This window comes from Giraffa tippelskirchi, chromosome 10 (genome assembly GCF_054371585.1).
Source record: "Giraffa tippelskirchi isolate mGirTip1 chromosome 10, T2T-mGirTip1v1.2.pri, whole genome shotgun sequence".
Classification (NCBI taxonomy): Eukaryota; Metazoa; Chordata; class Mammalia; order Artiodactyla; family Giraffidae; genus Giraffa; species Giraffa tippelskirchi.
This window is the reverse complement of record NC_137284.1, coordinates 7,557,798-7,578,439: the sequence shown is the minus strand read 5'-3', so window position 1 is coordinate 7,578,439 and position 20,642 is coordinate 7,557,798. Positions and strand designations below refer to the sequence as shown.

Below are 20,642 nucleotides of genomic sequence, written 5' to 3'. Positions count from 1 at the left end.
GAAGTGACGTAAGGGGGAGGGCCGCGAGCTCCGATCACTCCCTTTTCCACCCGCCTCCACGTCTAGCGCCTACAGGGGCGGGGTCACTGCCCCTGACGTCATCAGCGCGCGCCGCACCCGGAAGAGACGTGGCAGCCGAGGGATAATCGGAGCGTTCTGAGCAGGAGAGAGCTGGGCGAGAGCTCGGCTGAACGCGGTCTGACCTTCCGCGCTTCGGACCGGTGCTCGCGCCCGTGAGGACCGGTGCCGCAGCTGATTAGTAATACAGAGAGTGGGGTCTGTAGAGAAGGTGGGGGCGGGGCATGGAGGGGGTGGGGCTCAGGAGGGCCCTCTGGGGGCGGGGCCGGTGGTATCGGAGAGACTGATGGAGGGGCCTGCGCAAGGATGGGACAAGGGAGGAATGCGGGGGTCTCAGGAGGCGGGGTTTATGCTGGGGCCGTGGCCCAGAATGTAGAGGGACGGTGGGCAGGAGTTTGGGGTTGGGGCGGATACGAGCGGTGTCTAGGGAAGTTAAGAGTGGCAACAAACTGGGCTGGTAAATGCGTAGAGGTCAGTAGAACCTGGCTCCCTGCCAACTGTGACGCTTTCCTCAGGGTCGACTATGGGACTTTGCAAGTGCCCCAAGAGGAAGGTGACCAACCTATTCTGCTTCGAACACCGGGTCAACGTCTGCGAGCACTGCCTGGTAGCCAATCACACCAAGGTGGGTGTTCAGGGTGTTCAGAGACTGAGCAGGGGACTAGGTGGGCAGGTCGTACTGACTTCCTCCAAATTTATGGAAGGTCTGGCCCTAGAATGGAAGCTCCGCAAGGGCAGGGACTTAGTTTATTTTGTTCACTGTTGTATCCCCAATCCTTAAGACAGAGTCTGGCACATGATACGTGCTCAATGAATGTTTATTGATTGGTCAAACAGAAGAATGAATCTCCTCTGTGATGACAGAAAAAGAGGCACCTGGGCCTTGGGGAGATGGGCTGTGGAGCCCTGGCTCCAGTTGTGACCTTCTTCTCCCACTTCAGTGCATCGTCCAGTCCTACCTGCAGTGGCTCCAAGATAGCGATTACAACCCCAATTGCCGCCTGTGTAACATACCCCTGGCTGCTCGGGAGACAACCCGCCTCATCTGTTATGGTGAGGCCTGGGCACCTTGGGGGTGGGGATCTGGACAAGACCAGTGTGACTGGTTTCCAGCGGCTCCCCAAGCAGCAGGACAGTGAGACCTTCAAGCCTGGGAGGCTGGAACTCAGATTCTGGTCCCACTAGGTAACTTACCTGCTGTGTGAGCACAGGCAAGTCATTTTCCCTTTCTAGGCCTTAGTGTTTTTCTCTAAAAACTAAGCTCCTAGCTTCCTCCCTGCCAATCTCTCAAGTGTGGTTGTGGCTGTGAGCAGTAGCTGGCTGTACCTATAGTGAGCTGAAAGTATGGGGCTCTCAGACGTTCAGGATCCATTTCTAATTCCAACATTACACAGAGAGGAACTGAATTTCCCGCACTAACATCAGCTAAAAGAAGTCAGCAGATGCATGTGTCATGATCTTGACCTGACTCCCCCTAAGAGTCTTAGCTCCACTTTTTGAAGGAACTAGTGTAAAAGAGTGAGCTTAACGTATGTGTTTCTCACTGTGAGTGTGTGTTTATATGTGTATGAGTTAAATGTGTGTTGTGTCTTTACCTGTTAGTGTATTCATTGGTACTGTGGTTGAGTGAATGGGTTAGTGTTGTATATGAACATATGAGCGTGTTGTGGGGTTGCAGAATTCCTGGGTGTGAGTGCTTGGGTGTTAGCATACGTGAGTATATGTGAGAGTTAGTGTGCCCATAAGTGTGGATATAGGGGATGGCACTTGTGTTTGACTACGTGTATATAAACATGTACATTTGTGCTGATAGATGTGTATACACATACGGGTGCCTGTGTATATGCCTAGTAACCTTTTGAGCTCTTAGCCCAGTGAGTTTGTGATGAGTGCAGGTCCAGAGAGGACTCCCGGAGAGGATAGGGGGCATATTCTTCCCACCTTCCCCCACCCCGTCTTGGGCTGGGCAACCTGGTAGTATCTGCCTTGTCTTAGTCAGATAGTGGTGGCCAGGAAGACCAAAGTTTTAAGGAACACTGATATAATCAACCTGGGAAGGAGGGGGCCCTGGGCTTCCAAGGATGTGTGCAAATATCTCTGCAGTGGGCTAGTAGACTAGGGGTCCTAAGTGTCTTCTTTATGTCTCTTCTCCACTACTTCATGGGCTCTAAGATCTCTTCCACTGGGCCTGCCTCAATGAGCGTGCTGCCCAGCTCCCTCGAAACACAGCACCTGCTGGCTACCAGTGCCCCAGCTGCAGTGGCCCCATCTTCCCTCCAACCAACCTGGCCGGCCCTGTGGCCTCCGCGCTGAGAGAGAAGCTGGCCACGGTCAACTGGGCCCGGGCAGGACTGGGTCTTCCTCTGGTGAGAGTCTTTTCTGCCCTAGGTCCCACTTGGGCCAGAGGGGTGGGTGGGAACAGCACTGGGCAGACTGGTGACATCAGTTCTTTCCTCCAGATTGACGAGGTGGTGAGTCCAGAGCCTGAACCCCTCAACACTTCTGAGTTCTCTGATTGGTCCAGCTTTAATGGTAAGTGGTGGTCTCCACTGCTGAAGGGGTCCTTGCCTCCCTGCTCTGCTGACCGCTCTCTTCCTGCCCATAGCCAGTGGTAGCCCTGAACAGGAGGAGACAGCCAGCGCTTCTGCTGCCCCAGCCTTCTACAGCCAAGTCCCCCGGCCCCCTGCTTCCCCGAGCCGGCCTGAGCAGCACACGGTGATCCACATGGGCAATCCCGAGCCTTTGACTCATGGTGAGCTGGGGAATTGTCCAGGCCAGAGGGGGATAGAATGGGGGGTGGGTATGTGGAGGGAGCTTGGCAGTCCACCCATCCACCCACAGAACCCTTCCTGTTCCATCAGACATCACCTCCCCACAATTCCAAGATGCTCTGTCAGGCTGAGAAGGGCCAGGGTCTCCTGCCCTCCCCCCTTCCCACCCCGCTCTGGGCCAGTTTCCTGAGCCTGTGGATGCCGGTGACTCTGCCCCTGCAGCCCCAGCCCCGAGGAAGGTGTATGACACGCGGGATGATGAGCGGGCACCAGGCCTCCACGGGGATTGCGATGATGACAAGTACCGGCGCCGGCCAGCCCTGGGCTGGCTGGCCCAGCTGCTCAGGTACTTGGAGTCAGGTGGGGCAGGATGCTAGGAACGGGGAGGAGGGGAGGTGAGAGCCAGAGGCCCTGGCAGGACAGTTTCGTGATAAAAGAGGCCTATCCTGGGTAATAACGGGACCTGGTGTTGAGGCCCTGCACAGAGGCCTGGGCTGGGGTCTGCCCATCTCCAGCTCTTTCCTTGCCAGGCGTGTATGAGGTTCAGACTCAGGCTCTTGAGGCCCCTTCCCGCTCTGACACCTCCCCGGTCTTTGTGACTCCTCTTAACAACTGACACATTCCGGCTTCCAGAACACAGCTGTTGTCTCAGCTTCTTTGAGCTGCATGATCATCCTTGTAGCGGGCAGGCGCAGGGATGAGCTGCCCCCTCTCCCCCCACGGCACATTTGAGGAAACAAGGCTCAGGGCTGGTGGCACTGGGGCCAGAAGACGAGGGTTGTGGCTGGCACTCCTCTCCCAGCCGCAGGGCCACCAGGGACCGGAGGCCTGACCTAACTTTCCCCTCACCCCCCTAGGAGCCGGGCTGGGTCCCGTAAGCGGCCGCTGACCCTGCTGCAGCGGGCGGGGCTGCTGCTGCTGCTGGGGCTGCTGGGCTTCCTGGCCCTGCTGGCCCTCATGTCTCGCCTGGGCCGGGCTGCAGCTGACAGCGATCCCAACCTGGACCCACTCATGAACCCTCACATCCGTGTGGGTCCCTCCTGAACCCTTTCTTATGGCTGGGCCAGCCTAGGACCTGAGGGCCTGAGTAGGAGGGTAAAGGAGGGCATCTGAGGGGCCCTTCTCTGTTCCTCTCTCTCTCGCCTGAGACACTAAGATCCCAGACCCAAAGTCAAGTCCACCAGAGTGGTTGCAGGCTAGGCCTGGGGTCCCTGCAGATCAAGCATTTGACCTGCTCCTCCTGGGTCTCCAGCTTTCCCCCTCCTCCCCATTCTTCCCGCCGGCCAAAAGGAGCCAACAGGTGGAAATAAATGATAGACTTTATTAAAACACTCGAAGCAGCCTTTTCCTTACCCCTTCTCAGCCCGGGTCCCAGGCTTCAGTGGCTCTCTTCCCGGTACTGGATGGCGAGAAACTCCAGGGACAGGCGGTTGAAGAACATGGCCCCGTTGAGCACTGGGCAGAGGAGAGAGCCCCCGTCAGCCTTGCCTGGCCCCTCCTTGCTGTGTCTCTGCATTCCAAAGCTGCTCCCTCCCCCTGAGTCCACCTCCCTCCCCTACTCACTCAGGATGGTCAGGGAAAAGCATCGAAGAAACTTGTCATATGTCATCTCAGCGTAGAGTGACCCCATGGCGGCCCAGCAGATGCTGATCACCTGGGAGAACTGTAGGCCCCATCCCGTGGGAGAGTGGCCCCTGACACAACAGTGGGGTTTCCATCAGCCCCTAGGCCTCCCCAGACCACCTTTCAAGCCCCCGCCCCGGCCTACCATCAGGACAACGGTGTAGCGGAAGCTCATGCGGTCATAGCGGTAGGTGACCCAGAAGTTGTGCACGTCGCTGGCAAAGACAGCCAGGTGTATGATGAAGAGCATCATCGCAGCCATGGTGAGAATCATGCCTTGTGGGAAGAAGAGCACAGCCACACGGTCCCGCCACCGCATCATGGCTGGAGCACAGACTCAAGGAGGGCGGCAGAGCTTGAGCAGGCACACACTGTCCAGGAAGAGCAGCCGACCCCTCTGGTTCTAGAGCGCCCAGGATGGAATAGCTGTGGGATTCTAGAATAAGAAGGACATTATAGAGAACAAGATTCTAGAATATGGGCTGGTTGCGGCCAATACAGGGGTGTTTGATGGGTGGCCAGGGCAGCTCTGAAGTGGTGGAGGGTGCCGGGCTAAATGTACAGAGCAGGGGGCCCTATCTTGCGGAGGAAAGGACAGCACTCCTCATGCCGGTTTGTGCTCTGGTGTGAGTCTTCTCACTGAGCCTGCAACATGTCCACGCAGGAGATAGCGTGGTCACATTCCACAGATGAACTTGGATCCAGAAAAGGGGAGGGCCGTGTAGATCCTCAGTGCATCTTAGGCGAGTGAGAGGTCAGGTGTAGTCTCATCTATTCAAGTCTCTCCAGTGTAACTGGAAGGTATAACCAGGTGAGGGCAGGCCTGGGCTGGATCACAAGCTCCAAGTATGTGTTCAAACGCCTGATGGAAGGGAAGGGACAGTGGATCCTCTGTAGCTGTCCTGGGACCTTCCCACACCCTCCCCAGGCACAGCCTTGGAGAGCAACTGGCTTTTCCATCTTCTCCCAGATGTTCTTCCAACACATGATGCTGACCAGCTCTCCCCTCTGCCACCGTCCCGCACTTAGCATCTTCACACCCATTGCCTCTACCATGCCAGGAGTCCCAGGAGAAAACTGGGATTGGTGGCACAAAGCCTGTTTTACACACTGACCTGGGGCACAGAGAGGGATTGTCTGCTCAAGTTTTCACAGACAGTAAGGGACTTGGTACTGAGACTAAGATCCAATTCTACCCAAGGCTGTGGAATGGGCAAGAACAGAAGCCAAGAAAAGAAAGTTGTACGTGTGAGAGGTGAGAACTCCAGGACTGTCAACAAAATAAGACCAAAAACTGGCCCAAAATGGTGTGGAGGGACATGCAATCTCTCAGGAACTAAAGTAGAAAAAGTTGATTTTGAACTTGGCCAGCCCCATTGCCTCCTGCCTGACTGTCCCAGGTCTGGCCAAGATCTGAAATCTCCTGCCTTTGGAAGGAGTAAGGTTAGAGCCTGACCCCATCAACCATGGTTGCTGCCCAGTGTCATTAATCACGAAACCCTCAGATCTCATCTTAACACGTTGAAGGGGTGATGCCTGATCCCCTGCAGGGGTTCACACTGTTGAAATACTTGTTCACACTTAAGTTTTCATTTGAATACAGATGAACTTTTGTTTTTTGGTTAGGTCTCCTACCTCAATGCCATTTTAAAAAGTTATCCCAGTAGAGTATGTTCTTGAGGAAGATTTGCATGATACACAAGCATACAGAGGAATCGTCCTCCACACCCCTCCCTCCACAGAAGTAACCCCTTCAACAGCTTAGTGAGTGGGCATCGTTTGAGTCCCTTCTTGATGTAACTTCATACACCTGCATGTATGTATCTACATGCGTAATTAAAAAAACAATCATGCCATACATATTGTTAAAATATAATTTTTAAAAAGTTATGGGACTTCCCTGGTGGTCCAGTGGCTAAGACTCCGTACTGCCAATGCAAGTGGCCTGAGTTCAGTCCCTGGTCAGGGAACTAGATCCCACATGCCACAGCTAATACCAGGCACAGTCAAATAAATACATATTTTAAAAGTTAAAAATATACTTAAAGAATAATCACATAACTAAGATTTATTAACTCATCAGTGAAGGGGTTCCCCCTCATGTAATGCATCACGAGGAGCTAGATATTGATAGGCATTTAAAGAAGAGTGTTAGGACATGATTTCTAGATACAAGATTGGTTGCTGTCCTACAGGGCAATAAAAACAAAATTTTGAGATTATTTTTCCACTGGATATTTCCACTGGAGATGTTTCACATCTCTCTAACACTGTTTTCCAGGCAAGAGTACTGGAGTGGGTTGCCATTCTCCGTATCTAAATAGCAAGATCAAACAAATGTACATTCCTATGGGTAATTAAATAGTCCTTGGGTGGGCAGTCCCATCACTTCATGGCAGATAGATGGAGAAACAGTGGAAACAGTGGCTGACTTTATTTCTCTGGGCTCCAAAATCGCTGCAGATGGTGACTGCAGCCATGAAATTAAAAGACACTTACTCCTTGGAAGGAAAGTTATGACCAACCTAGATAGCATATTGAAAAGCAGAGACATTACTTTGCCAGCAAAGGTCCGTCTAGTCAAGGCTATGGTTTTTCCAGTGGTTATGTATGGATGTGAGTGTTGGAGTATAAAGAAAGCTGAGCGCCAAAGAATTGATGCTTTTGAACTGTGGTGTTGGAAAAGACTCTTGAGAGTCCCTTGGATTGCAAGGAGATCCAACCAGTCCATCCTAAAGGAGATCAGTCCTGGGTGTTCATTAGAAGGACTGATGTTGAAGCTGAAACTCCAATACTTTGGCCACCTGATGCGAAGAGCTGGCTCATTGGAAAAGACCCTGATGCTGGGAAAGATTGAGGGCAGGAGGAGAAGGGGACGACAGAGGATGAGATGGCTGGATGGCATCACCGACTCAGTGGACATGGGTTTGGGTGGACTCCAGGAGTTGGTGATGGACAGGGAGGCCTGGCGTGCTGCAGTTCATGGGGTCGCAAAGAGTCGGACATGACTGAGCGACTGAACTGAACTGAACTGCCAAAGAATAAATAAAGTGATTTCCATTCCACCCCAGACCCCCCAACCCATCATATATTTCAAAGACCACACTGAAAAGTCTTTTTCTCCTTTTTCTTCCATTCAAACTCAGTGTGTCTCAATTTGAACTCCCAAGTCTTTCCTTACCTTCAGCTCTTTACTTCAGTGAACAGCTGTACATTTGTCCCAACCAGAAACCTGAGAATTATCGTCAACACCTCCACCTAACCACTCAAGGCAGAGCATTTCAACAGTCACTTGAAGAAACAAAGTGTTAGTCTTTCAGTAGGGCATGGGCTGTAGCCTGGCCAGGTTCCTCTGTCCATGGGATTTCCTAGGCAAGAATACTGGAGTGATTTGCTATTCCCTTCTCCAGGGGATCTTCCCAACCCAGGGATGGAACCCAGGTCTCCTGAATTGCAGGCAGATTCTTTACCACTGAACCACCAGGGAAGCCTTATCAGTGACTTAAGATCTACCAAGTGTGACTTCTCAGGGTATAACAGTTCTCAAACTTCAGTGCATCAGAATTACTTAAAGACTTAAAAAAAGAAGCTAGGTCTGAGGGGGCCCAGAGTCTTTACAACTCGCCACAGGTAATTCTGAAGGCTATTCTGATGCGCGTCAGAGGACCAGGCCATGAGAAACACTTCCCTTGAGGCACCGTGGTTGTCCTTTAGTCCCTAAGTCGTGTCTTTGAGACCCCATGGACTGTAGCCCGCCAGGCTCCATGGGATTTTCCAGGCGAGAATATATGCATTTAATCCTCACAGTCCCCTTGTGAACTATGTACCCCGATATTAAGAATGAAGGAAAATGAGCTGCTGCCAGCCCTCTCGCCCCACAGGCAGTGGCAGGATGCCAGGCACAGGCTTTCTGGCTCCACTGGCCCACGCTCCCTCCACTGCATCTAGGGACACAGGGTGGAAGCCACGACTCGTCCTCCTTCCGGGAAGACAGCGACCCAACCAGTTTCGCAAAATTTTTCCATCTGAGAAGCTGGGGGGGAACCCAGGGTTCTCCCGGAACCTCTGAGCTCGGGGAGAAAACATGCGGGGGGAACTCTAGTCTCGAAGGACTCGAGGCTGCAGGGGGACGTTTCACCTGAAGGACTGCCTCCTTTCAACAACTTTATGGCTCCCGGAAGTGCCGCCTCCCTGTCCCCTGCCCAGCCTCACGCCTGTGGGCTGCACTTGGAGCCATGGCGGCGGCAGCCGCTGCGCCTGGCCCAGGGTCTGGACCTGGGGACTCCCCGGAAGGACCCGAGGCGGAGGCTCCAGAGCGTCGGCGTAAGGCGCACGGAATGCTGAAGCTTTACTACGGCCTTTCAGAGGGGGAGGCGGCGGGACGCCCTTCGGGGCCGGACCCCTTGGACCCTACAGATCTCAATGGGGCGCACTTCGACCCGGAAGTATACCTGGATAAGGTGTGTGTAGGGGGAGGGGGAACAGGCCACCGGTATATTACGCCCCAGATCATGCCTCCGACTTTTTGCGGGGGTGTGGGAGGAAGGGTTCATAAAAGCAAGACAGCTCTGGGCGGAGCTGTAGGGGCAGAGCTGGAGGATAAGGGGGCGTGGGCAAACTTGAACTGTCCTGAGGTGGTGTGAAGTCTGAGGTCTCCGGGGCTGATGTTCAGATAGACCCGAAATAGGGGGCGTGTCCCAGGCGCTGACTGGCATAGGAAGGACTAGGACTTGCTCAATCTGAGGATTTGAAATGCTGACAAACCTCAAATAGTGTCTAACCTGGTAACTCTTGAGCTATGCCACTTATAGTTTCCTTGTCTGAAATTCTTGACAGGGGTGAGATCAGGATTTTCTTGCACCAAAAGCCTACCAGTTGGGGACATGAGTGCCCCTCTGTCCTGAACACTAACCACCTAATTTCCTCCAGCTGCGTAGAGAGTGCCCACTGGCCCAGCTGATGGACAGTGAGACGGACATGGTGCGGCAGATCCGGGCTCTAGACAGCGACATGCAGACCCTGGTCTATGAGAACTACAACAAGTTCATTTCAGCCACAGGTGATTCCTACTGGGACACAAATCCTCACAGCCCCACAGCCCCCAGTTCCTCCAGTGTTGGGGAAGCCAGCAGAGGGTTTAGACAGAGCAGACGCAGATTATGGTCCTCCCCTGACGCGAACCCACTCTCATCTCTCTCTCTCTCTTAGAGCTTTTGTGGTTTGATAACCATTGAGGTAATAACTGTTCTCAGAGGGTTGTTTTGTCCCCTCAGAGGGACCAGAGGGGAGAAAAAAAAACAAAATGAAATTTCAAAAAGAAATTAATTTATCTGAAGCAGTTAGAATCTCTGACACTAAGGACGCCTCAGTAACAGTTTCTTTCCTCAGTGGTAGCTTTCTTCTCTGTTTCCAGTCTGTCTCAAGAATGGGCTTATCTCTTTCTTTCTTTTCTTCTTTCTCTCTCTTCTTCTTTCCTTTCTTCCTCTTTCCCCTTCCTTTCTCTTTGTAAATGAAGCAAAGAGACAGAAAATGTATGTCATTAAGGGACAAAGATCATGTAAAGGCTTCCCCCCATCCCCTTCTGTTCCCTTTATTCTCTGTTCAAGACAGTGTTCAGCTTTCATCCACGCTAGCTTCTGTCCTGTGTTGGGGAAATGTACTGCTCAGACTTCTGTAATAATTTTGGACCCACATGTACTTAATCCTAGAGGCAGATCTTGTGGTTCTACCTGCAGTGTATATTATCTTTACTCTGAGTGAAATGAAATGAACAGAAGAATGGGGTGACCTGACTTTCGTTTTAAAAGGACCCTTCTGTCCCCTGTTGAAAGTAGACTATAGAGAGGACAGGATGGTGGAGACACCCATTAGAAGGCTGTTTTAACAGTCCAGGCAAGATGCTGTTTGTATGGACCAGGGAGGATGCAGTGGAAAAGTAGAATGGCTCAAGATTCTTAAAAGTTTGTTAGTTGAGGGATCTGGAGTTCAGAGAAGGCTGGAACTTGAGATGCAAGTGGAACAAGATGAGATCTAGGGAGGGAGTGTACAGAGAGAAGAGGTCTGAGGACTGAAGCCTGGGGGCATCCTAAGATTTGGAAGTCACGAAGAGAAGGAAAATCTCACATTTTCTTTTTCAACAGAGGAAACATTTGGGAAAGTTTGAGAACAACCAGGACCCTGGGTGTCTTAGAAGATAAATAAAGAAAAGCATTCTAAGAAATTGATACTCTTGATCAATATGTTAGCTCATGGAGTGCTCATCAGTGGTGTAAGAGAGGGAGAAACTGCAGAAGCAAGGTCCTCAGGAAAGAAAGAGGGGATTGAGCAGTGCGCATGGGAGAGGTTCGCCTTAACACAAGGTCAGGAGCCCATCTGCTGTAGCAGGAGGGAAAGCAGACTATGGCCAGAGCCAGTCAGGTGCAGAGGTGTGATCGAGTTTAACTAGAGACTTTCCAGAGCACATTAAGGAATCTTACCTTTATCTAAAGCATACTTAGCTAATTAAGCTGTTACGATTTGATTTTTGTTTTGAAAAGATCCCTCTAGCTCCTAGCTGCATTGGAAGGAATAGATTGGAGAGGTGGTTAGATTGAGGCCATTTCAGTTGTTACTCCAGGATGATAATGGTGGAGATGGACAGTGATGAGTAAAGTGAGAAGTGTTAGGGGCAACATAGACAGGACATAGTGTTGAGGAGCTTTGACTAAACAGAATGTCCTAGTTTCAGCTTGAACACTGGATGGCAGATGTGGTGCCCGAGAAACTGCAAGAAGATCTGGTGTAAGAGTGGAAACATAACAAGCTAGGTTTTTTGTTGTTTTTGTTTTTAAGGGGAGTAAGGCATGACATGAACCTGGAGGAGCCTGTGGGGCCACATCAGGAGGGCCCTTTGTAGACAAGAGAAGAAGGATTTTGCTTTTGATCTTAAGAACTCTAGAGATACTTCATGCAAACAGTAACCAGAAGAGAGTTGGGATAGTAGTACCAATCCAACAAAATAATATTTAAGACAAAAATTGTTACTAAAGAGAAAGAAGGACATTTTATAATTATAACAGTCCGCTCATTAAGATATTAACAAATCTAAACACTTATGGACCTAAAAACAGAATTCCAAGTACATAAAGCAAAATTGGATAGAATTAAAGACAGAAAAAAATTCAGCAATAATAGTTAGAAATGTCGATATCCCACTTTCAAAAATGGAGCGAACAGTTAGAAAGACAGCAAGAAAATAGAAAGCTTAAACAGCACTTACTCAGAGTTTAAACTGGGCTCTGTGACAACCTAGAGGGGTGGGATAGGGTGGGAGGTGGAAGGGAGGTTCAAGAAGGAGGGGACATATGTATACTTATGGCTGATGCATGTTGATGTATGGCAGAAACCAGCACAATACTGCAAAGCAATTTACCTTTCAATTAAAAATAAATTAATTTTTTAAAAAAACCACTTAAACCAAATAGACCTAACAGGCACATACAAAACCCTCTCTTGCAACAACAGCAGGATACACATTCTTCTTAAGTGTACATGGAACATTCTCCAGGATAGACCATATTGTAGGCCATACAAGTCTCAATAAATTTAATAGGATTGAAATCAAGTGATTAGTGTTCTCTGAACATAGTGGAATTAAATTATAAATCAATAACAGAAAGGAATTCAAGAAATTTTCAACTTTGTCAAAATTAAACAGTTTGCTCCTAAGTAACCAATGTGTCCAGGAAAAATCACAAGGAAATTAGAAAATGCTTTGAGATGAATGAACATGAAAACAACATTCCAAACCCTATGAGATGAAGCAAAAGCAGTGCCCAGAGGGAAATTTATAGCTGTAAATGCCTACATTAAAAAAGAGATTAGGACTTCCCTGGTGGTCCAGAGGCTAAGAATCTGCCTGCCAGTGCAGGGGACATGGGTTCCACCCCTGGTCCAGCAAGTTTCCACATGCCTTGGGGCAGCTAAGCCTGTGCGCCACAACTCCCGAAACCTGTGAGCTCTAGAGCCCATGCTCTGCAACGAGAGAAGCCTCCTCAGTGAGAAGCCCACGCACTGCAACTAGAGAGTAGCCTCTGCTCAGCGCAACTAAAGAAGGCCTGTGCACAACGAAGACCCAACAGAGCCAAAAATACAGATCTTAAATCAATAACCTACTACCTGAGAAAGTAAGAGGGAAAAAGTGCAAACTGAACCCCAAACAAGTAAAAGTCAGGAAATAATAAAGATTAGAATTAAGACCATAGAAAACAATAGAGAAAATCAATGAAACCAAAAGTCGGTCCTTTGAAAAGCTCAACAAAATTGACAAACCTAGCTATACCAAGAAAATATGAGAGAGTATTCAAATTACTACAACCAGGAATGAGAAAGGGGATGTTACTACCACCTGTACAAGTATAAGACTTGTACATTGAAAACTAAAATAGTGTTGAAAGAAATTAAAGGATACCTAAGTAAATAAAAAGATGTCCTATATTCATAGACTGGAAAACTTATTTCATATTTAAGGTGGCAATACTTCCTAACTGATCCACAGGTTCAGTGCAGTTCCTATCAAAATTCCAACTGCCTTTTTTTGCATAAATTGACAGTTCAGTTACTCAGTCGTGTCCAACTCTGCGACCCCATGAACCACAGCACGCCAGGCCTCCCTGTCCATCACCAACTTCTGGAGTCCACCCAAACCCATGTCCATTGAGTCAGTGATGTGTAAATTGACAAGCTGACCCTAAAATTTGTAAGGAAATGCAGGAGATCCAGAATAGCCAAAAAAATCTTGAAAAAGAACAAAGTTGGAGAACTCACATTTCCTGGTTTCAGAATTTACTACAAATCTATAAAATCAAGACAGTATAATATTGGTATAGGGTAAGCTTTCAGATTAATTGAATAGAATTTTTTTTGTAGTAGCTAATTTATTAGTAATTATAAATAATAGCAGCTTTGATTGGCTAATACTAGACAATATTGTTTAAAACCACTGATTGAAGTGCTTAACATATATTAATTAAATTCTTACACATCTATGAAGTAGTTAACTATATATCCATTTTACAAATGGGGAAACAGGTAATGAGATGCTAAATAATTCAGTCAAAATTTTATAGGTAAGACACAATGTTTAATGCCTTGTTTCAAACACAAAGCAAATCTAAAACTAAGTTTAAAAAATCAGGTTTTTTGTCCTAGTACCTGTAGTAGCTTTTGAAAGAACTACCTGTCTATAAAAGATAAACATTATTATGCATAATAAATAAATTCTTAAATGGATCATTTTTATGTGTGAATATTACTTAACAAGTGAAAAATAAAACCATAACAATTAGAAAGTAGACAAATAGATTTTTAAAAATATTTCCATAAAGGAGAAATAATAACTTAAGAAAGTGTAGCAGGCCTTCCCCGGTGGCTCAGTGGTAAAGAATCCATCTGCCAGTGCAGGAAACATGGGTTCTATCCCTGGTCCAGGAAGATCCTACATGCCACGGAGGAACTAAGACCGTGTGCCACAGCTACTGAGCCCGGGAACCGCAACTACTGAGAACCTCATGCCACAACTGCTGGAAGCCTGCACACCCTCGGGCCCGTGCTCTGCAACAAGAGAAGCCCAAGCACCACAAGAAAGAGTAGCCCCCACTTGCCGCAACTAGAGAAGAGCCCAAGCACAGCAACAAAGACCCAGCATACTTTTTAGTTTTGATTTCCTTTTTGATCCAATAGTTGACAACAATGAGGGTTTTCTCTAAATAATGGGATCTTTTTATTTTCTAGTTTTGTTATTGATCTCCAATTTCATTGCATTGTAATCAGAGAATGCTTTCTGTACCATTTCAGTTTCTTTTGTAGATTCATTGAGATTTCCTTTATGACCTAATACATGGTAAGGTTATGGTGTATTACGGAATCTTGAAAAGGATATAAATCAAGTAGGTCTTCCATATTGTGTTATTTAGGTCTTCTGTAGCTTCATTTGGCTCTTGTCCTTTTGATCTGTCATGGATTGACGGGAGTGGATTAAAGTCTCCTATATAGATATGTTTCAGTTTCATCCTCATTGCTGTATGTTACACATATTGATGGTGAGTTCCAGAGTGGAGTTAGGAAAGTCAGTTGAGAAATGCTAGAAGTATTTAGACAAGAAATGATAGTGGCTTGGAAGGAAAATGTTGGAGATAAATCTTACACAACTTGCTGATGGACTGAATGTAGGGTAAAGGAGAGATAAAAATCAAAGATGACTCTTAAGAAATGATGAGGAGCCAGAATGGAAAAGATTAGTGGAGGAACAGGTTTGGGGAGAGTCAAGAATTCTGTTTTGGACCTGTCATATTTGAGGTGCCCATTTGCCATCTGCATCAAGGTGTTAAATAAGTTGTTAGCAGGGATCTGGTCAGGCCCAGAGGCAGAAATGTCTGAGTCATCATCGTCACACTGTAAGGGGTCCATTCACTTTGCAGATCTGAAAGGAGTTGATGTTTACTTGTATTTTCTCTGTGAAGTGTGAATCAGGGTCACCATTTGGGAGTTGGGGGCATGTATTGGAGGTGAGTACTGAGGAGAAAATGTTAGTTTGGAAAATGGGAACACAGACTCACCTGAAGGATGACTAACCAATATGCAGTGCTGATTTGGGACCTAAGTCCTATTCAGTAATATTAAAGGGAGGTGAGTTGGTGTGATTTTGTGGTTCATTTTCAACTGTTCCTTCTTAGGGATTGCTAATTGGGCTTAACCTGTGGTAGGGTCTTGCTGACCAATAATGGGAGTCAGGGATCAAGAGAGGCAAGGGGGCTTACAAATGGGTGATGATGCTGGTGGGGGCCCACCGATTCTAAAAGGAGTGAGGAGGAAAGTGCAGCCATGAGACGTATTGCAGGTAGTGACCAGAGGTTGGGCCAATGGGACTCGAGTTCCTGAAAAAGCCAAAGGAATTTTAGAGTGTGGTCCACAGGATGAGTGGTCTGAATTACAGAAGGCAGTGAGACTTGAAGCTGAGGTTTTATTTTTTTAATGTTTTTAAATTAAAAAAAAAAATTATTTTTGGCTGCTCTGGGTCTTTGTTGCCATGCGAGAGCTTTGTCTAGTTGTGGCCAGCAGGGACTACTCTCCATTTCAGTGCACAGACTTCTCATTGAGGTGGTTTCTCTTGTTGGGGAGCACCAGCTCTAGCGCACATGGGCTTCTGTACTCGCAGCTCATGCGCTCAGTAGTTGTAGCACTCTGGCTTAGTTCTCCTCAGGATGTGAGATCTTCCCAGACCAGGGATCGAACCTGTGTTGCCTGCATTGGCAGGCAGATTCTTAACCACTGGACCACCAGAGAAGCTTTGAGGTTTTAGAGGAGGCAGTTCTTAGAGAGGGCAAGGAGAGGGTGGCATGGATGAGGCAGAGGCAGGAATTGATGGAGTTAAGGAGGTCAGCAAACAGAATCAGGAATGTCCTAAGCTTCATCCTTGTAGATGCTCAAGAAGGTGAAAGTGATCCCAAACTGAGAGGCATGGCAAAGAGGACAGTGGGATGGCAACAAGAAGGGGTATGGTTTGATGCCATGGTCTTCAAAGGTAGGAGAAGAAGCTCTGTAGGAACTTTAAGGGGCCAAGCCCTGAGGCACCTAGGTGGAAAGGAAGAACAGCCTCTTTAGGTAGGTTTCTGTCAGGACTGAAGAGGAAGGGCCCTTCAGAGACAGTCAGCCATGTTCCAGAAGCCCAAGGGTTTGGAAGTCCAGGAAAAAGATAAGGGTGCACAAGTATTTACTTTCTGGCCTGTGCCAGGCAGGATGCCGGGCATAGAGGATGCCCCTGGGACCCAGCAGACAGGTCCCTGTACCCTCCTTTGAATCTGGGCATCTTCTGAGAGCAAAGACTGTGGCTTCATGGGCCATCTTCTCTCTGCATCCAAGCTTGGGGCACACCGGGGGTGCCCAAAAAACCTTTGGGGCACTGACATAACACCTCACCCTGGCTCCTGGTGACCAAGCACCACTGCCGCCCATTTCAAGCACCAAGTCATCAATGTGACCGTCCAGGAGTGAGCTCAGGCGCGTCCGGGGAGGGGGCGAGTGTGTGTGAGGGCACCCGGACCGCGTGTCAAGCTGAGAGTCCCGCCTGCGCCCCTAATCACCCGCCTTTCCCTCTCCTGCGCCCCTGTCCTCCCAGACACCATCCGGAAGATGAAGAACGACTTCCGGAAGATGGAGGACGAGATGGACCGGTTGGCCACCAACATGGCGGTGATCACGGACTTCAGTGCGCGTATCAGCGCCACGCTGCAGGACCGCCACGAGCGCATCACCAAGCTGGCAGGTGGGCCGCACCCCAGAGCCGGTGTTAAAGTGGGCCCCTCTTGAGGCTGACACCACCTCCACCTGTCCCCCAGGGGTCCACGCGCTGCTGCGGAAGTTGCAGTTCCTCTTCGAGCTGCCCTCGCGCCTCACCAAGTGCGTGGAGCTGGGCGCCTATGGGCAGGCCGTGCGATACCAGGGCCGCGCGCGGGCCGTGCTGCAGCAGTACCAGCACCTGCCCTCCTTCCGCGCCATCCAGGACGACTGCCAGGTCATTACGGCTCGCCTGGCCCAGCAGCTACGGCAGCGCTTCAGGTGTGGGTCCTGGGCCACCATGCCACCGCCGCTGGGCTCCCAGGTCTGCCCCTCCCATACCCCCCGAATTCTGTCTTCCTGCCCTTCACCTCCATCTCCCTTCCTGCAGGGAGGGCGGCTCTGGCGCCCCTGAGCAAGCCGAGTGCGTGGAGCTGCTGCTGGCCCTGGGTGAGCCCGCGGAGGAGCTGTGCGAGGAGTTCCTGGCGCATGCCCGAGGGCGGCTGGAGGAGGAGCTGAGAAGTCTGGAGGCTGAGCTGGGGCCCTCCCCTCCGGCTCCCGACGTGTTAGAGTTCACTGACCACGGCGGCAGCGGTTTCGTCGGTGGCCTCTGCCAGGTGGCGGCGGCCTACCAGGAGCTGTTTGCGGCCCAGGGCCCGGCGGGCGCCGAGAAGCTAGAAGCCTTTGCTCGGGAACTGGGCAGCCGCTATTTCGCGCTGGTGGAGCGGCGGCTGGCGCAGGAGCAGGGCGGCGGGGACAACTCCCTGCTGGTGCGGGCGCTGGACCGCTTCCACCGGCGCCTGCGCGCACCCGGGGCCCTGCTGGCCGCTGCCGGCCTGGCAGAGGCCGCCACCGAGATCGTGGAGCGCGTGGCCCGCGAGCGCCTGGGCCACCATCTGCAGGGCCTGCAGGCGGCCTTCCTGGGCAGCCTGACGGATGTGCGGCAGGCGCTGGCCGCCCCTCGAATTGCTGGGAAGGAAGGCCCCGGCCTGGCGGAGCTGCTGGCCAATGTGGCCAGCTCCATCCTGAGCCACATTAAGGCCTCGCTGGCTTCTGTGCACCTCTTCACCGCCAAGGAGGTGTCTTTCTCCAACAAGCCCTACTTCCGGGTACGGCCTGTCCCTGGGCATCCTTTTTTTTTTTTTCGTTTTTGGGGCATTCTTTTGTTCATCCTACATGTGGCTTGACAGCTCCAGGGCCCTCAGTCTTTGCCCCACGCCGACTGGATGTGGTTTCAGGCTGTCTCGAAGACTGCCACAGCTTGGAGGGGTGGGGCAGGCTCTGAGGGCATTTGCAAGTAGGGTCCCCAGTGCAGGCTTTGCCCCCTTGCAGTCCCTTCTCCCAGCAGGGGAGCTGCTCTCGAGTGCTGGAAACAGGATGAGAGAGGCCAGGGCGCTTGGGGTCCCAATAGAATATCACTGGCAGCCTCTGCCTGGAAGAGGGGACCTGCTGTGTATCTAGGCCCCTCCTCCTCACAGGGCGAGTTCTGCAGCCAGGGTGTCCGTGAGAGCCTCATCGTGGGCTTCATCCGCTCCATGTGCCAGACGGCTCAGAGCTTCTGCGACAGCCCCGGGGAGAAGGGGGGTGCCACGCCACCTGCCCTGCTCCTGCTCCTCTCCCGCCTCTGCCTGGACTACGAGACGGCCACCATCTCCTACATCCTCACCCTCACCGATGAACAGTTTCTGGTGCAGGTGAACTGCTAGCTCATAGCAAAGTGGGGGGTGGTGATGCTAGGAACACAGGAGACTGGTCAGTGCCCTCATAGGGCTGCCTGTGCCCAATTCAGCCTCTCCCTTGCCCAGCCTGTGCCCAGCTCCTGGTGGGCACTGGCTGCAGAGCCTGCCCCCAGTACCCACTGCCTGCCTGTCCTCTGCATCCATGGCTCAGGACCAGTCTCCAGTGACGCCTGTGAGCACACTGTGTGCAGAGGCCAGGGAGACGGCACGACGACTGCTGACCCACTACGTGAAGGTGCAGGGCCTGGTCATATCGCAGATGCTGCGCAAGAGCGTGGAGACACGGGACTGGCTCAGTACCCTGGAGCCTCGGAACGTGCGTGCTGTCATGAAGCGGGTGGTGGAGGACACGACAGCCATTGACGTGCAGGTGCTGCCCCAGGCTGGCTGGCGGTGTCGGGGGAACAGCCCTTTAAGGATCAAGACAGCTGGGGTCAGGCAGTGCCTGCATCTCTGGCCTCCTTCCGCCTCAGCCATGCTGGCATCATCACCCCCATTTCACCTCAGAGGAGGAAGCTGAGGGCCAGAGTCACCCAGGAAGTCAGGGCAGGGTTGACACTGAAGATTGGGCCTCAGTACCAACTCATGTTCCACCTTTGCTGCACTCCACTGGTTCTGTAAATAATGACTGGGTACCAGCGAGGTACAGCCCCTTCCCTCCCACCGCCCCCCCAACTATCCTGTGTTTCTCTTATAACGTGATTCTTGTAACATATGAGTGTAACTTAGGGCATCCTTGGTGGGCTGGAAGTTCCCCATGCTCTGGCCTCCTTGCAGTTCCTCCTTGTGCCACCAGGTGGGGCTCCTGTATGAGGAGGGTGTTCGGAAGGCCCAGAGCAGCGACTCCAGCAAGAGGACCTTCTCGGTTTACAGCAGCTCCCGGCAGCAGGGCCGCTACGCACCCAGCTATACACCCAGGTCTGGCTGATCAGGGTAGCCCAAGGCTGGGGGTGGGGTGGGGGGGGTGGAAAAAGGAAGACTGGGGTGTGCAGGGGTGGGCTCTGATTGCTTGTCTCCCCACATCCAGTGCCCCAATGGACACCAACCTCTTGAGCAACATTCAGAAGCTGTTCTCTGAGCGTATTGACGTGTTCAGCCCTGTGGAGTTCAATAAGGTTCGAGTTCCCCAGTGACCCTGCCTTCCCTGGGCCCCTTGGGAAGGTTGGCTGAAGCAGCCCCAGGAAGCCCTGGGACGCAGTCCCCTCGTCTCTGTTTCTGGGAAATGTGTCTAGGAGCGAGTGCTCACCCAGCGCCCCACCATGACCATGTCATCTCCCTCGGCCTTGCCCTGGGTGTGCTCCAAGCCTGCGTCTGAGGGATCACCTGGTCTACCTCTTTGGCCCTTGTTCTTACGCCCTCCATAGTCGTAGGCCCTCCCCAGGGATTGCTGTTCATTCCATGATCTCTGCCCCCACCCTGCCCGTGCCCAGGGACCTGGTGCTCTCCCTCCAACGTAGTAAGCCTTTCCCCTAAGTCCATGCTGACCCCATCTCTGCCTCAGAACGCCGGGCCCTCCTTGTCTGCTCCCGTCCAGGTGATGAGGCCGACATCCTATTTCCCTCGTACCTGGGTTCGGGGACTTTGCTACCCCATCACAGCTACTGGCATTTTACTGGCTCCCTGGGCCCCGCCCGGAACGCGGGTGCCTTCAGGGGTCCGGTACCCCTCCCCAGCACCTGCCGTAGTGGCTCTGCATCCCTGTGTCCCTGCGCGCAGGTGTCGGTGCTGACCGGCATCATCAAGATCAGCCTGAAGACGCTGCTGGAGTGCGTGCGCCTGCGCACCTTCGGGCGCTTCGGGCTGCAGCAGGTACAGGTGGACTGCCACTTCCTGCAGCTCTACCTGTGGCGCTTCGTGGCTGATGAGGAGCTTGTGCACCTGCTGCTGGACGAAGTGGTGGCTTCAGCCGCCCTGCGCTGCCCGGACCCCGTGCCCATGGAACCCAGTGTCGTTGAGGTCATCTGTGAGCGCGGCTAGGCTCCGTCACGGCCTTACACGGGCTTGCCCAGTCGCCCCAATCCCCGCATCGCCTTGTCTCCTGCCCCGGCGGCCCTTCCCCTCAAGCTCCGCCTACTGCCTAATAAAGTCGTGCTGTCTCCTCTCTGTCGCTTGCAGCGAG

At 51.5% G+C, this 20,642-nt stretch overlaps 3 protein-coding genes across 16 annotated transcripts; 2 read left to right on the top strand and 1 right to left on the bottom strand.

Annotated features, from left to right (window-relative positions):
• Nucleotides 1-128: 128 nt before the first annotated feature.
• ZFPL1 (zinc finger protein like 1) lies at nucleotides 129-4,178 on the top strand. Of its 11 annotated transcripts, none has more exons than XM_081532504.1 (8): nucleotides 129-233; nucleotides 594-703; nucleotides 1,020-1,131; nucleotides 2,251-2,444; nucleotides 2,538-2,610; nucleotides 2,684-2,830; nucleotides 3,072-3,195; nucleotides 3,707-4,178. In XM_081532504.1, the coding sequence occupies exons 2-8, from the start codon at nucleotides 602-604 to the stop codon at nucleotides 3,891-3,893; spliced, it is 939 nt and encodes a 312-aa protein (XP_081388630.1). In that variant the 5' UTR covers nucleotides 129-233; nucleotides 594-601; the 3' UTR covers nucleotides 3,894-4,178. The 11 variants fall into 11 exon arrangements, with proteins under 11 accessions (XP_081388630.1, XP_081388636.1, XP_081388629.1 ...); XM_081532510.1 differs by having other exon boundaries at nucleotides 2,920-3,195; XM_081532503.1 differs by having other exon boundaries at nucleotides 129-259.
• On the bottom strand, nucleotides 4,151-6,324 carry CATSPERH (catsper channel auxiliary subunit eta). Of its 2 annotated transcripts, none has more exons than XM_081532513.1 (3): nucleotides 4,618-6,324; nucleotides 4,413-4,512; nucleotides 4,151-4,304 (listed from the first exon to the last, which is right to left on the bottom strand). In XM_081532513.1, the coding sequence occupies exons 1-3, from the start codon at nucleotides 4,792-4,794 to the stop codon at nucleotides 4,228-4,230; spliced, it is 354 nt and encodes a 117-aa protein (XP_081388639.1). In that variant the 5' UTR covers nucleotides 4,795-6,324; the 3' UTR covers nucleotides 4,151-4,227. The 2 variants fall into 2 exon arrangements, with proteins under 2 accessions (XP_081388639.1, XP_081388640.1); XM_081532514.1 differs by having other exon boundaries at nucleotides 4,445-4,512.
• A 2,298-nt stretch (nucleotides 6,325-8,622) lies between these two features.
• On the top strand, nucleotides 8,623-20,626 carry VPS51 (VPS51 subunit of GARP complex). Of its 3 annotated transcripts, XM_081532473.1 has the most exons (10): nucleotides 8,623-8,932; nucleotides 9,402-9,531; nucleotides 16,627-16,773; nucleotides 16,847-17,066; nucleotides 17,176-17,893; nucleotides 18,263-18,478; nucleotides 18,675-18,893; nucleotides 19,320-19,441; nucleotides 19,551-19,638; nucleotides 20,240-20,626. In XM_081532473.1, exons 1-10 carry the CDS (start codon nucleotides 8,708-8,710, stop codon nucleotides 20,498-20,500), a joined length of 2,346 nt encoding a protein of 781 aa, XP_081388599.1. In that variant the 5' UTR covers nucleotides 8,623-8,707; the 3' UTR covers nucleotides 20,501-20,626. The 3 variants fall into 3 exon arrangements, with proteins under 3 accessions (XP_081388599.1, XP_081388600.1, XP_081388601.1); XM_081532474.1 differs by lacking the exon at nucleotides 9,402-9,531; XM_081532475.1 differs by lacking the exons at nucleotides 8,623-8,932; nucleotides 9,402-9,531 and adding an exon at nucleotides 14,361-14,398 and having other exon boundaries at nucleotides 16,371-16,773.
• The last annotated feature ends 16 nt before the right edge of the window (nucleotides 20,627-20,642 follow it).

Bases quoted from the DNA above. Each gene is read 5' to 3' on its own strand.
- VPS51 (XM_081532473.1), top strand. From the start codon at position 8,708: ATGGCGGCGGCAGCCGCTGCGCCTGGCCCAGGGTCTGGACCTGGGGAC. The intron at 17,894-18,262 runs GTACGGCCTGTC...TCCTCCTCACAG, and splicing joins CCAACAAGCCCTACTTCCGG to GGCGAGTTCTGCAGCCAGGG. The intron at 19,442-19,550 runs GTCTGGCTGATC...CCCCACATCCAG, and splicing joins GCACCCAGCTATACACCCAG to TGCCCCAATGGACACCAACC.
- CATSPERH (XM_081532513.1), bottom strand. From the start codon at position 4,794: ATGATGCGGTGGCGGGACCGTGTGGCTGTGCTCTTCTTCCCACAAGGC. The intron at 4,513-4,617 runs GTAGGCCGGGGC...TGGGGCCTACAG, and splicing joins GCTACACCGTTGTCCTGATG to TTCTCCCAGGTGATCAGCAT. The intron at 4,305-4,412 runs GTGAGTAGGGGA...TCCTCTGCCCAG, and splicing joins CTTTTCCCTGACCATCCTGA to TGCTCAACGGGGCCATGTTC.
- ZFPL1 (XM_081532504.1), top strand. From the start codon at position 602: ATGGGACTTTGCAAGTGCCCCAAGAGGAAGGTGACCAACCTATTCTGC. The intron at 1,132-2,250 runs GTGAGGCCTGGG...ATGGGCTCTAAG, and splicing joins AACCCGCCTCATCTGTTATG to ATCTCTTCCACTGGGCCTGC. The intron at 2,611-2,683 runs GTAAGTGGTGGT...TCCTGCCCATAG, and splicing joins TGATTGGTCCAGCTTTAATG to CCAGTGGTAGCCCTGAACAG.